We start from the raw sequence: 13138 nt of genomic DNA on the forward strand, positions 1-13138 counted from the left end.
AGCGACGAGCGCGGTTGCTGGCAGAGCAGAAGTGCGCCCCCCCCCCCCCCCCCCAGCTCCCTCCGGCGCTGGCTTCCCGCTTCCTTGCTTGCGCGTGGGAGATTGAGTGCGTTGGCTCTCCGTGATAGCGCGCGTCCCCGCACGCTTCCGCTCGGGCATACGGCGCGCGGCGAAGATTTTATCTATAGGGAACCTGACGGCGACGGCGACGGCGACGGCGACGCCGACTGCAGAAGTCCGGTTGAAGTGTCCATATAATTGCTATCGCAATAAAACGCCACAGTCACTTCGAGAGCACCGCGAAATACTGGGTAATGGATTCGGTATGTCTTTAGCGCCATCGTGTTTTTATCCCCGGGACTACAGCAACTCTGCTGCAATTTTGTTCGCTACCAAGTCCTGCCGGCCCTGGTTATTGTGAACTAACCCTGCTTGCAGCTGGAAATTCATTAATACGTTGCGCAGTTAGAGCTTAAGGAGCCTGATTTTCCGGCGTTTATTCTTAAGCAAAATACTGAGCTCGCTTTCCGGCGTTTACTTAGTGTCATAAAAACGAAGAAATAATAAAAAAAGATCCGCTTTTCTGGTGCATTGCCTGTAAAAATGGCAAAGTGCCGAGAATAAAGATAAATAACCCGCGTGCAAAAGATAGAAAAAATTCCGGCAGAATCCACCTCACGATTACTGCCGACGCTAGTGCGTCAGCATTGAATCAAAAATAGCGACACAATATATTGCCACCGTCGAAACAAGTATGTATGAGGCGTGCACTGCAGCGAGCCCCCTCTCTCGCGCTTCTTTCTGGACACGCTGTGCCATCTAGTGGCACTTCCGACAAGTCAGTGCGTGGCCTCCGAGACCAGAAGTGCGGCGCGCCGGTGCACTGCGAACGCTGATAACTGTCGCCTCGCTCGCCGCACACTCAGTGGCACATACACTCAGTGACCAATGTTGGCGAGAGGTTCATTGAAGAGCGGCACACACCCAGTGCATTTGTGGCGCTGCCTGCTAATGCGTCTGGTTGCTGTTCCTAATAAACCCTAGTGGCCTTTGTGCGATTCCGCTCAACATCGGAGAAATTTAAGTTAACTTTTTCGTCAATGTAGAGCGGCATATTTCCAGTGGCGCATACCTATAGTTACCCAAGTTGGCATAAAAGACGTTGATTGAAGAGTGGCGCACACCTACTGGCACATACCCAGGGATCCAAGTTTTGCATCAAGGAGGTTCATCGAACACCAGCACTGGCCGAGTGGCACATACCTAGTGCGCCAAGTCGGCGTCAAATAGATTCTTCGAACAGGGGTACCTACCCAGTCTCGCGTCTACAGTGACCCATGTCGGCGTGAACGAGGTTCGTTGAAGAGCGGCACGGATGTACACATTGTCACATACTCAGTGAACCAAGTTGTTCCGAAGGTTGGTTTCGAACCCTGTTGCCTCAGCACTGCAGCCTGATGCGCTACCCATTCGACCACTGACTACCCAGTGACCCAGGTAGGCGGGAAAACGGTTAGATAGAAACACACACACACACACACACACACACACACACACACACACACACACACACACACACACACACACACACACACACACACACACACACACACACCACACACACACACACACACACACACACACACACACACACACACACACACACACACACACACACACACACACACACACACACACACACACACACACACACACACACACACACACACACACACACACACACACACACACACACACACACACACACACACACACACACACACACACACGCACACACACACACACACACACAAGCACACACACACACGCACGCACGCACGCACGCACACACACACACACACAGTCATACGTATGTATGTATGTATGTATGTATGTATGTATGTATGTATGTATGTATGTATGTATGTATGTATGTATGTATGTATGTATGTATGTATGTGGAGAGAGATGGATAGACAGATACATACATAGCCCCTGAAAAGTGCGTGAAATATCTTAAGAATGCTAATGCATTAGAATGCAGCATTACCCCAACTTGTACGCACTTAATTGACCAAAACCAAACACTGACCAACAGACATACCGTTTCTTTTGTTTATGGAATGCGCTTGGTGTTGCCTACGTATCCTTTTGCCACAAAGGTATATTTGGTGCCTCAAAACTGCATGCAGAGTGTTGCAATGAGTGACGCCAACTTGAGAGCTTTGAATTACCGGGTTTCTTTAACGTACAGCGAGATATATGTGCCGGAGCACCTATGCATTCTGCTTCCACTGGTATGCAGTTGCTGTGGCCGGGAAACGAACTCGGGACTGCGTCCTCAGCAAGCAGTAAGGCAGAGTCGCTGCTTTGCTCCAGTCTTTGTGGCCTGACAACTTGTTCTTTCTTTTTTTAGTTACTTCTCTTCTTCCTATCTTCAATTTCTGTTTCTATCTCCTCCTTCCGAAGGAATAGGCAGGTATTGTGCCCCTCTCGCTCGCAGTTACCAGCCTGCTCCCTATTTCCTTCTCTGTCCAAGGTATATATGTATTTTCATGTACAATAATAATAGTAATAATACAACCATAGGGTCTGATTTACCTTTACACAGGACCAATGGCTGTAACAGTGATGTCCACGTAATTTACCTTTAGATTCTACAATATCTCAACCATTTATACATCCAGCCCACTCTATAGTCGCCGATAATTAACGCAAGTTACTGCTGATTTGGAATTGATGGATTAAGAAGGACGTTGGTTTGGTGAAACGACGTACACTACAGCCGCGATGTTCTGCATTGTTCTATGTGTTCTGTATTTAGCGAGTCAAGGCATTTTGAAAAGAAAAACAAAAAGCCCCCAAAAAACAGCACCCCAAAACTCTTTTTTTTTTAATTCTAAGCAATCTATTTCCCGGCGGCGGATTTTTTCTTCTTTTTTGTTGCGCTTTCGGTATAAAAAGGTTATGTTAGAAGCAGATATTTATAACCAAGCTCTTTAGAGCACAGCTCTTAGGTTGCCGTTCCTGCGTTGAGCGTCGGTGTCCCTCGTAGGCCTCAGCGTCCCTCGGCGTAACCGAGCGAACGAGCACAGCGAATGATGAAAGAGCGAACGCGGAGCGGAGCGGGCGATGAAAAACGGCTACAGCGAAGAGAGCGCGAGGGGGCAAGCGGAAGAAGCCACCTTGGAACAGCGCCAGATGGCGCTCACGTCCGCACATCCGCGTGAGCGGCGGTGCTGGCTGTTCGGAAAAAAAAGGAACCAGAAAGCTCGCCTTCGCGCATAGCGTTATCCGCAAGCGTTTCCCGGTAAAGATTACGGTTGCATAAGCTGCAGTTGCCGGGAAGCGGCAACTGTGTGGCCGGTCTATATAAAGCGCCGCGCGTCGCGGGTCAGCCAGTCGGTGTGGTGATCGGTGCGATGCGTCAATATATCGCGAAGTGAAAACACGTATAAGCAGCGCCCAAACTTCGCATTAGGGAGTATCGTAATCATCGGTGAATTTTTTTAGCGCGAAGAACTCACGGACACAAAAAAGGGATAAGACAAATAAATACAAGGGCTATGTGTGTCTATATCTATTTTGTGTCCGTGGTTTGTGCGCGCTAAAAAAGCTTGGTCATAGAATACCAAATAGATCGATATCTCATTTTAATATATATTTATAACAGTGTGTTTTGGGATAACTCGTAGCGTGGCAGCCAATCATCTGTGCAACGTGTCGTAATCAAAATATTTTCAAGCATATGATATGCGAAATTTTAGCATTTATAAGCGCTTATAAAAGACAGTAATCTGAAGTCCTCAATGTGACGTTTCCTCCCCTTGTGTCGAAAACCTTAGTAACTAACCTTTCTGAGTTATACTTGAAAACTTATTGACGCGAGCTCTTTTGGAAGAATAACTTAAACTGAGCAGAAAGACAGAGTGAGGTAGTTTATCGATCGGGTCGACGTCAGGCATTGACTCCGGCACAGCCAATGTGCGTAAAAGGTACGAACCGCATCTTTAATCTGTAGACAGGAAAAGCTAAAACAAAGACTATTCGCCGCCGGCAGTGCTGGTATGAAAATCGATACTTTTAGCCACGTGATATTATCAAACGGAAAATCACCTGATCGTATACGATAAATCCGTCTGGCAAAAGGCAGCAAGTACGATGCCCACAAAATAACTCGGAACGCCAGGACCGGTGGCCTTTCGACTCCGGAGCGCGCCGGTGAAAAAGTAGTGCCAGGGTCGGCGCATGCGCGGTCTCCCTAGCAAGCTCGCCTCGCTCCCCAGTGCATCTAAATAGGTGTTGCCTTGCTCCAAAGGAATATCGTTGGGTGCCTTTTGGCGTTGTCACACGGGGGCTGTGCGGATGCGGTCTCTAAAACGCTGTGTGCGCGCGTGTGCACGCGATTGGGCATAAGCTTTGCTGTGCGTGCGCGTTACTGGGCATCGGCCTTTTAAAGCGAAACGCTTAACTGGCTCATTAGTCGCGGAATGTGACCATCGTGGACAACACTTGCGGTAGCAAAAATCAGAAAGCAGCATACTACACCTCTACCGTTCAATAAAGCATGTAAAAGTGAATTAAGCACCAAGTAGCTAAATGTAATTAAGAGTAATTAAATATTCCCATAGACTAATTAAATGTAATTAGGGTAATTAACAAGAGCAGAACACGGACATCATACGACACCTTTATTAAAGCGTGCTAAAGTGAATCACTAAGTAACCAAGATTAATTACGATAAATTAAGAGTAATTAAGGGTTGCGAACAGTAATAGAGTCTACTTAAAATCAATTCGAGGCTCCGTGTTAAGATTGGTCACGCCAAATTCAGACTAATTAAGAGTTCCAAAGAGCAGTTACATACTAATTAGGTTCAATTAAAGACTCCGTAACATCAAGTAAGAAAACAATTAAACCGAATTACGACCAAATAGTAGTTATTCAATTAATTAACCTACATAAGCAAACAATCGCAAATGAAGTGACGTCAACGCATTAAAGCTTTCGCCGTCAAAGTGGTCTTAGCACTCTATATAAGACCCAAATGAACGTTTTTTTTTTTTGTTGTTGTTGTTGTTAAACATTCAACTCACACAGCTGAACACCCCCTTGATTAGCAACGTATCACCACACTGAAAGAAAAAATGCAATGTTCGCGCCAACCAACGCAGACACGCGATCAAATGTTAAAGTACTCCCTACTAAAACTTCAGCGAAGCGGCCAGATTTCGTAAATAAATAGCGCACAATATATATGCTATGTTCATTGTGACTGCGAAGCATCGAAGAGACCTTTATTATAGTGCCGCATGCATAAAATTAATTCATATGCATGAAATTGGCGTGTTGGAATACGCCATTTGATGTCATTTTGAAAACTTTTATTACTGCACGCAGTCATCCTTGTTGGAGGAGCCGTCGTGTTCTGTCAAAGTTCTGTTCTTATTGCCAAGTAGTAAACGCGACTCGGAAGATAATTGCACAAGGACTAAAATACATCGCGCAACACGGTAATCCGGTTGAAAAGTGCGCTATACAGTGCTTTTATAGGCGAGCCGTGGCGCTCGCCCCCATGAATGATAAGCTATGAATTCATAGTTTCTTTAGGCGAAATAATCGACTCAGATATGCAAGACATTAGGTATAATTAATAGTTATAAACGCTCATGGATTCCATCCACCCAAGCTATCCAGAAAGCATGACTATCTCTTAGAATTAAAACAGATTCCGACGAGAATACGCCACAAGGATTACGCGTGCGTTTAGAGATTACGCTGCATAGCCCGCGAGCACGCTGTAGCCGACAGGCCCTGACCCCTCAGATGTGTTGTCGCAGCGCTATAAGAGGGACAAACCGAAAGTTTTTTGCCGCAAGGCAACGCCTATCTAGATGCACTAGGGAGCGAGGCTTGCTTGCTAGGGATGCCGCGCACGCGCAGACCAAGGCTGTATTTTTCCGCGGGTGTGCTCCGCCGACGAGCGGCCACCGGTCTGGCGTTCCGAGTTATTTTGTGGGCACCTGTACAAGGAAGATCAATATATAGTGCCACCATAAGCCCGACACAGGAACGTGGCACGCCTAAAACTGTAAACGGCGCCCCCATTACAAGTTGGATGCTCGATGTGTGATGCTAATCACAAGCTAGTACAGCTGTGAGCTCGCACTACAGTTATCACAGAGTGACAGCTTTAGATATAATTCGAAGTTTCAAAGAACGGTTTACGGCACACGCACGCGCTGCAAGCACCGTGACCCAATCACTGTGACATTTTACGTTAAGTTGGGTTAGTTGTCACTCCGAGGTGGTTGCACGGCTGGCTTGAGACACGCACAACCTGCAGGCAAAGGTGGGCCAAGAGTGCGACACACGGCGAGAACGGAACGGAGAAACGGACTTCCCGTGCACTGGGATTCAAGCAGGCGTCCTTCGATCGCGAATCAATCAGGCGGGCCATAAGCCTCGCGCGTGTCGCCACCTCTCTCTTTCCTTCCATGATTGCGACGCCGTGATATCGAAACAGCTGGTTCCTGGGAGGGAATAGAGAGCTGCATGTGTATAGATTTAGGAGACTGAACGCCATCTGAAGCCCCGCAGATGGCGCGTCGGTGGAACGCTACTAACAGGTGCGCGTCCGCGCACGTATGCGTGTGGCATGCAAATGCGTCTAGCGCAAGCGGGAGGGCTCCGACGCCCTATTTATACAGATGCTATCTACCGAAAAACGGGCTTCGATCGAGCATACCGTTTCTTTCTGTGACGGACGCCAGTACATTTGTGAAGACTACGTGGCCTGATCTCAACTTATGTGTAGGCAGTACCTGGATCGCTTCGAAAACAAAAAAAGTTCATTTTTTTGTTTTGTTTTTATGGAAGCCATCTGGGCTGTAAACGCAATTTTTCGTTGGAGACCACGGATGCATATTTTCTTCAAATTTCTTTTTATGCTCTTTCTTCTTGCAGGTCATATGAGTGAGAGAAAAAATGAGATCCCGAAACTTCCAAATACATTCGACTCCCATTAATTCGACCCTTGCGGCACCACAAGTTGCGATATAAATATAAGAAAGATAGAATTAACGAATGGTGGCAAAAAGAACGGATTCAAGTTTTCCTTATTGCGTCAAGTAATTAATTGAATTGTGGCGTTTTACGTGCCGAAAGCGCAATTTTCTTCAATGCATAAATGCATTGCATAAATGCATGCTCTTTCCTTTCAACTCTTTTTCTTGATGTGTTGCGTCTTTCCACTGTATGAAGCATAACACAGTTTTCTTAAGAAAGGTATAACTGGAACGCCAATGCATTTCTTCGGCCACATTGAAAATTAATATCTCGAAACTGGTTCAGTCCTGAGAATTTGTTCCTAGTGGATACGCCTTGCGAACTCACTAGCTACAATTCACGAATTAAAATAAGCGTGCTAAAATAATTATTTAAAAAGTTGATTAGTGTAATTGTGTTATTTTATTAATTAAGATTTTTTTATTTCTAGTAGGAGTAACGGCCGCCTCATCGAGTAATTTAGATCAAGGGCTAGAATGCTTATCGGCCACAGTCAATCTTACAAAATTTCGTGTAGTTAAAAAAATCAAGAAGGAAACAGAAAAAACAGCCCTATATGCACCACCGGTATGGGAAAACGATAGCCAAATTGCGTATAGCAAATGACGGCAGCAGTGAAAACCACCACGACAAGGACACGACATGACAACAGCAAATACGATGACGGTGGTATGCATGGCGGCGACGGCACTATAATGATGACAGCAACACGATGATTTTATTTTTAGTTCTACAGCAGAAATCACTGCAAAGCCTTCGCAACACTTCGAACCGAGAAGGTATATACACACATGAGTTCTTCCGGCGTACGCGGGACGTAAATATGCCGAATGAAATTGCAATAGAAACTGCAGCGAGCTATTAACTGTTTGTGCGAAGGGAACCCAGGTGAGAGCTGCTGACGGTGCTTTCATAAGTATGCCGATCACGACTGAGAACGATTCCCCTTGGAAGAAGAGTCCGAGACGTTAAGAAGAAGAATTCTATACGCAAAACCACTATCAAGTTAACAACGCATGGACAACGTCGCTGTCATCATATCCTAGTAATGTGTACACACATTCGGCACGAGAATACAAAAATATAGAAAGTGAGCCAGGCAAGGGACACGCACTTGTACTTGCTCTTTTCGGGGACCCGGTCATTGTTCTTCGACCAGGTCATGGCGATCGGCAGGTCTCCCATGGCCGTGCACTGGAGTCGGGCCTTCTCGCCTCTCTTGACAGCATGGGCTCGAAACTTGACATCGAATTTCGGCGGCCCTGAAACACAAGCAAGGAGCTCACCACGTGCGGACTCGCAGAACATTTCTGCTTCTCTAATGGCTCCGCTGACTAAAGCCTTTGCTGTGAGGGCGCTGACTAACATTCTGCGCGTCAGTATGCGCGTCTGCGAGAACGCAGCCGGCTATGATGTAGCACGCAGTAAGGTCGCCTGGTGTGGGAAATGGCGCTTTAAATAATGTTATGGCTCCAGGCGAATGACTTAAACACGCACCGCAGTAAGACGTCATGAGCGAAGTCGACAAACTTTACCGTAGCTCGTCATGCCAACTTTGCTCATAACACAGTGTTGTAAAGACACACAGTGAAATAGCGCGCTCATGCTTTGTATGCCCATAGCTAACACGATGGGAACAATAGAAATGATCTTTCAGTGGCATAAAGGAAAAAAAAATCGGTGAACGAAAGATTTCATCTATAGAAGTGCGAAACGAACGAAGCAAAATGTCGCTCGGTGAAGTATAGTTCCTGGGGTAAGTCCTCGCATATGAATAAACAGCGCCAATAATGAGCTTGAGATTAGACTGCACTCCGTTAACAGCTAGCCTCCTTTCTAAGAATGATCGTCTTACATATTTTAGGGAAACGTGAAGTCCGCTACGATTCTGCGCAGATTACTTTGCTGTCAAGCACATAAAACAGAACACTGTGAATAGTATTCTCGTCAGAAAGAGGTTCCCTTTTTCTAGTATGAGCTATAGCCAACCTTGATTGCGAGAAAGGAAAAGAAGCTTGCGATTAATCTGCCTTAGAGCTCTTCAAACGAATCTTGCCTTTTACCAGAGGCTGCATTGCAGCCTTTCATTATTTCTTACGGATTCGGCGTATTTTCACTTCGTTTCGTACCAGCGTTCGTAACGCGCTCTTGGTTACTTGTCGGTATGAATTTCTAAACCAAGTGCTGCAGCGGGTTTACTTATCCATTACTCAAACTTGGGTCCCAAAAAACTGCATAGACAATACAAGCCCCGTTATTGCAACTGCGCAACAATGCTGTCGAGAGCACGTGCATAGGGGAGGGGGGATGCGCGTTGCAAAACCTCGACATTTCTAGGGCGAGATACAGAAAAAGAAGATGGGAAAGACGGTGTCCACGAGGGATTTTCGGTATTGCTACTTTTGTCCTTTTCATGCCCAAAGCTACGATTCAGGAGCCACGTACGTTACGCAATTCTCCGGCGTCTGCAGAAAATGAGGGCGGGTTACTGCGGTGTTGTTGTCGCGCCCACAGATTCGCAATCGCTATACACCATTTGAATGTTTCTTCTTCTTTTATTACAGTTCCTTTTTTTCTTTACTACGACAGTCTGTTCCTCTGGGGCAGGGCCAGGAGAAAATTGGTAGCGAACTCTGCGAAGAGCTGCGAAAACTGATACGATCGGTTGTACATCACACACGTAGCTGCCGATGCACGTCTATAATCTTTTTTTCTCACGGCAGGTTATATGGCGAAGCCGCAGCTATAAAGCTTTCCAGTGCTCGGGGACAGATTATGGCGCCAGAAGAAAATGTAGCTGCACTGCATAGTCTTACTTACGCTTCGGAAGTCTTACGAGAAATTTTAACGACTTGCGTGAAACCACTAAACTTGAGTTTCTGCGAACTGAAGGCCATTTTTTGCGGAGTGTGAGAGTTAAATTTGGGTGAGTTTCTGATTCAGAAGGTGATATTAAAAAAAAAGAAGAAATACTGCTTTTGCTTTCTTCTTCTTGTGCTCCACTTCCTTCTTCATATCCTCCTTTTTTATTTTTAAAGAACAGCACTGCTCATCTGCCCCTCTCCTCAAACTTGTTGATTGCGAGACAGCTGACGTCTATGCGAACGTACGTATGAACGAGACAACATGTCCGCCTGTTTGCTTTAAAGAGTCGGAAAAAATAAAAACCAGTAAGAAACGCTCCGAAAATGAAATGTAGAATTTAGAGATGTAGTGCTCGTGTAAAATAGGGTATTCTAGAAAAAAAAAAGAACTACTGGGCCATATAGACTTGAATAAAAGACAACCAGTAATACGATATCTATCATCGCAATGAACGTTTAGCTCAGTTTTTGCCAGGATAGAAACCGATTAGCTTGGTCACTGCTCGTGATTAGAACCGCATGAATAATCAAGATGCGCTTCGAGCTGAGGCTTCCACTACATCTCGTTTTTTTTTTCGTTTTTTTTTCTTTTCCCACACCTCCCAAGGCAGCCGTACATTTTTCGAAGATGCTCTTATACCGTGTAACGGAGTAACGCTGAAAAATGAGCGTACATTTCTCTTTGTCATCTTATTTCTTCTTTCTTTGCATAATGAAAAGTGAGCTTTGGTGTTCATCTCGTTAATATCAAGTAGTGGTGTTAGAGGGCATATAATGGAATATCACGCCTGCCATTGTAATATACCTGTTCAAAAGATATCTAACTTCCAGGACTTCGCAATGTCGCTTCGGTCCTTCGCAATTCTTTCCACCGCTGTTTTGTGTTTCGCCATGACGGGTTCTGATGCGTCACTGAAAAGGGTTAACATTCACTGGCTTCCTTTTGCGGGAGCATAGGGTACATTCACAAGCACACCGGTGGTAAAAGGAGGAAAAAAATAAAAGTGAAGTTCCGTGTTGGCCAATGATGAGTGTGTAATGTCAGGGCCCATCCCTGCAGCAAGAAGCGCGCTTGCAATCACTATTGCTCGATTGGACGGTTGTTCAGTTGGGTGGCTGACTCATCCTAATACACAAAGATACATCTGGGCTACTACTGACGCCATGGTAGAGTGCATCTGAATGATCGAATCAATTGTGGGTTTCATTGAGGTATAGGCTATATCGATATTCTAGTAGTGCGCCTTTGCGTATACCCCTTTCCTCAAAAGGTAGACTTTGCGGAGGGACGTTCAACTCACGACCTCGTGCTCAGCGACTGTACGAAAAACATTTACATCTTTGGCAAAAATATATATAATAACAAGAAGAACAAACAAACACAAAACTGGGCGAGTTGGTATCGGTTGACAATTTTGAACTGTCGTGCAAAAAGATGCATCACAAGAGAAAAAGGAGCCTCACACGATCGCTACAATTGCTCGTAGACCTTCTTCTATGTGCATAGGAGCATTCCTACAAAAGTGGTTTTGTGCTTTGCCGCTGTCAACAACAAGCGGCCCGCCGCGTGCGCGACAAGGATTCGTAACTGCAGCCTCTATGTTCCGCTCCACAGTATCTCGACCGCAGAACAATAGCTGAGGGCGGCCAAACCACCGATATCAGAAAAAGTGAGAGGCAAAGACAAGATAAGCAATACTTATGGAGAGGAGCTTTGCAGCGTTCCAGATACGAATTCCAGTAGCGCCGCCACGAGCCTGCAACACTATAATTTCTCTATTGCAAATCAGATCTGCTGAATTCTGCAAGGTGGAGGATGGTTCGTGAAGGGAAAAATTGACATCCCCCCGTATGTAGCCCGAAGCTCCAAAGGAAACCCACACGGGTTTCTCAGCAGCAATGCTTCGTAGTTGAAGAAAAATGCGACCGAGTTCGAATCCCGAACCACGACGAATTTGTTCTTCAACTACGAAGTTTTGTTTCTGAGAAACCCGTGTGGGTTTCCTTTGGAGCTTCGGGCTACATAGGGGTGGATGTAAATTTTTACTTTCATAATTTCCCTATTATTGTGCCTACCTTATTAGTTAAATTGCACAAAAAGCTCCACGATGATAACGGAGTAGCTCCGCATGGTCTATGACTGTATCAGTACTTTTACGATCTTCGCCAGCCTTCGAGATGTACGTACCTACTATGTACAAGTCAACTCGCAAAGAGTTTTTTTTTTTTTTTTTTTTGACGCCATTGTGCCAGAATCTAGCAGGAAGGCTTTGCACTTGTAAATAAAGCAAGTATTCTGCTATCTTGTACGTATCTTCTCTACTTAAACTATATAGTCAAGCCGACAATAAGCCCGTTCATCCGTTCTCGTTAATTTTAATAATGGACTACAATTATTTGCGCAAAAACATGCTTTTTCGCTTCTTCCTTTGGTAGTGCATGGTGGCGTCCTAAGCGCCTCTAAGATTTAAGCCAAGGCGTTTATACCACCATCGTCAACGAAAGAAGCTGGTAAGGAACCGTAATATATTGTTTCCAGAGGTTTCGACGGCCACACAGTCTATGGGCAAAAAATAAATTAAAAGCCCTTTTTAACGGCTCCTTAGAAGAGACTTCCGAAGTCAGCACTTGAGCTCACCTCCAGGGATTAAAGGTGAAACCTGCTTAGATTCCGCTGTGCGCGTCATTTGTTGCTACAAGCTACAGAAATTGGTCCTTTGTAAAGATGTACTTCGCGCAAACGTGTTTTGGTTTCGCACCTTGCGCCAAACCTAAGAGTTTGGCGCAAGGTGCGAATCGACGTTATACGCTACTGTGGCTTGCATAACAAAGGTTTATTCTTTCTGCTTCTCACGCTGTTCTATGCCAGTTTGTAGGAATGCCTTCAATAAAGCCATCTGCCCCTTAGCCGTGCACGATAGGCCTCCAACTGACCCGCCTGCTTGCTGATGACCTAAAACGGCCTGTTTCTGCTCACATTTATTACAATTTCGGGCCAACCACTTTTTCACTCCTCTCGACCAGGGCTCGTCCTGTCTGTTTCGTGTCTTTCTTTGCGTGCGTGTCTGATGCAATATTGCCCCGCGAATATGAATACAAGCTCTACCAACCAAATAGCCCGCCTTACTGCCTTGACATTTTCGAAACGTGTAACTGTACTCACTCCGTGAATTATGTAAACAAGGAAATGGACCCCTCATTGCTTT

At 45.6% G+C, this 13138-nt stretch overlaps 1 protein-coding gene across 1 annotated transcript in view; it reads right to left on the reverse strand.

Moving 5' to 3' along the window:
• The window catches only part of LOC119452676 (Down syndrome cell adhesion molecule homolog), a 270087-nt gene that overhangs the window by 134094 nt on the left and 122855 nt on the right, over positions 1-13138 (reverse strand). The window contains exon 7 of the mRNA XM_037714673.2: positions 8183-8330. Within this exon, the coding sequence (XP_037570601.1) occupies positions 8183-8330 (148 nt within the window). The remainder of the gene's footprint in view (positions 1-8182; positions 8331-13138) is intronic.

The sequence above is a fragment of the Dermacentor silvarum genome, chromosome 1, assembly GCF_013339745.2.
Source record: "Dermacentor silvarum isolate Dsil-2018 chromosome 1, BIME_Dsil_1.4, whole genome shotgun sequence".
NCBI lineage: Eukaryota > Metazoa > Arthropoda > Arachnida > Ixodida > Ixodidae > Dermacentor > Dermacentor silvarum.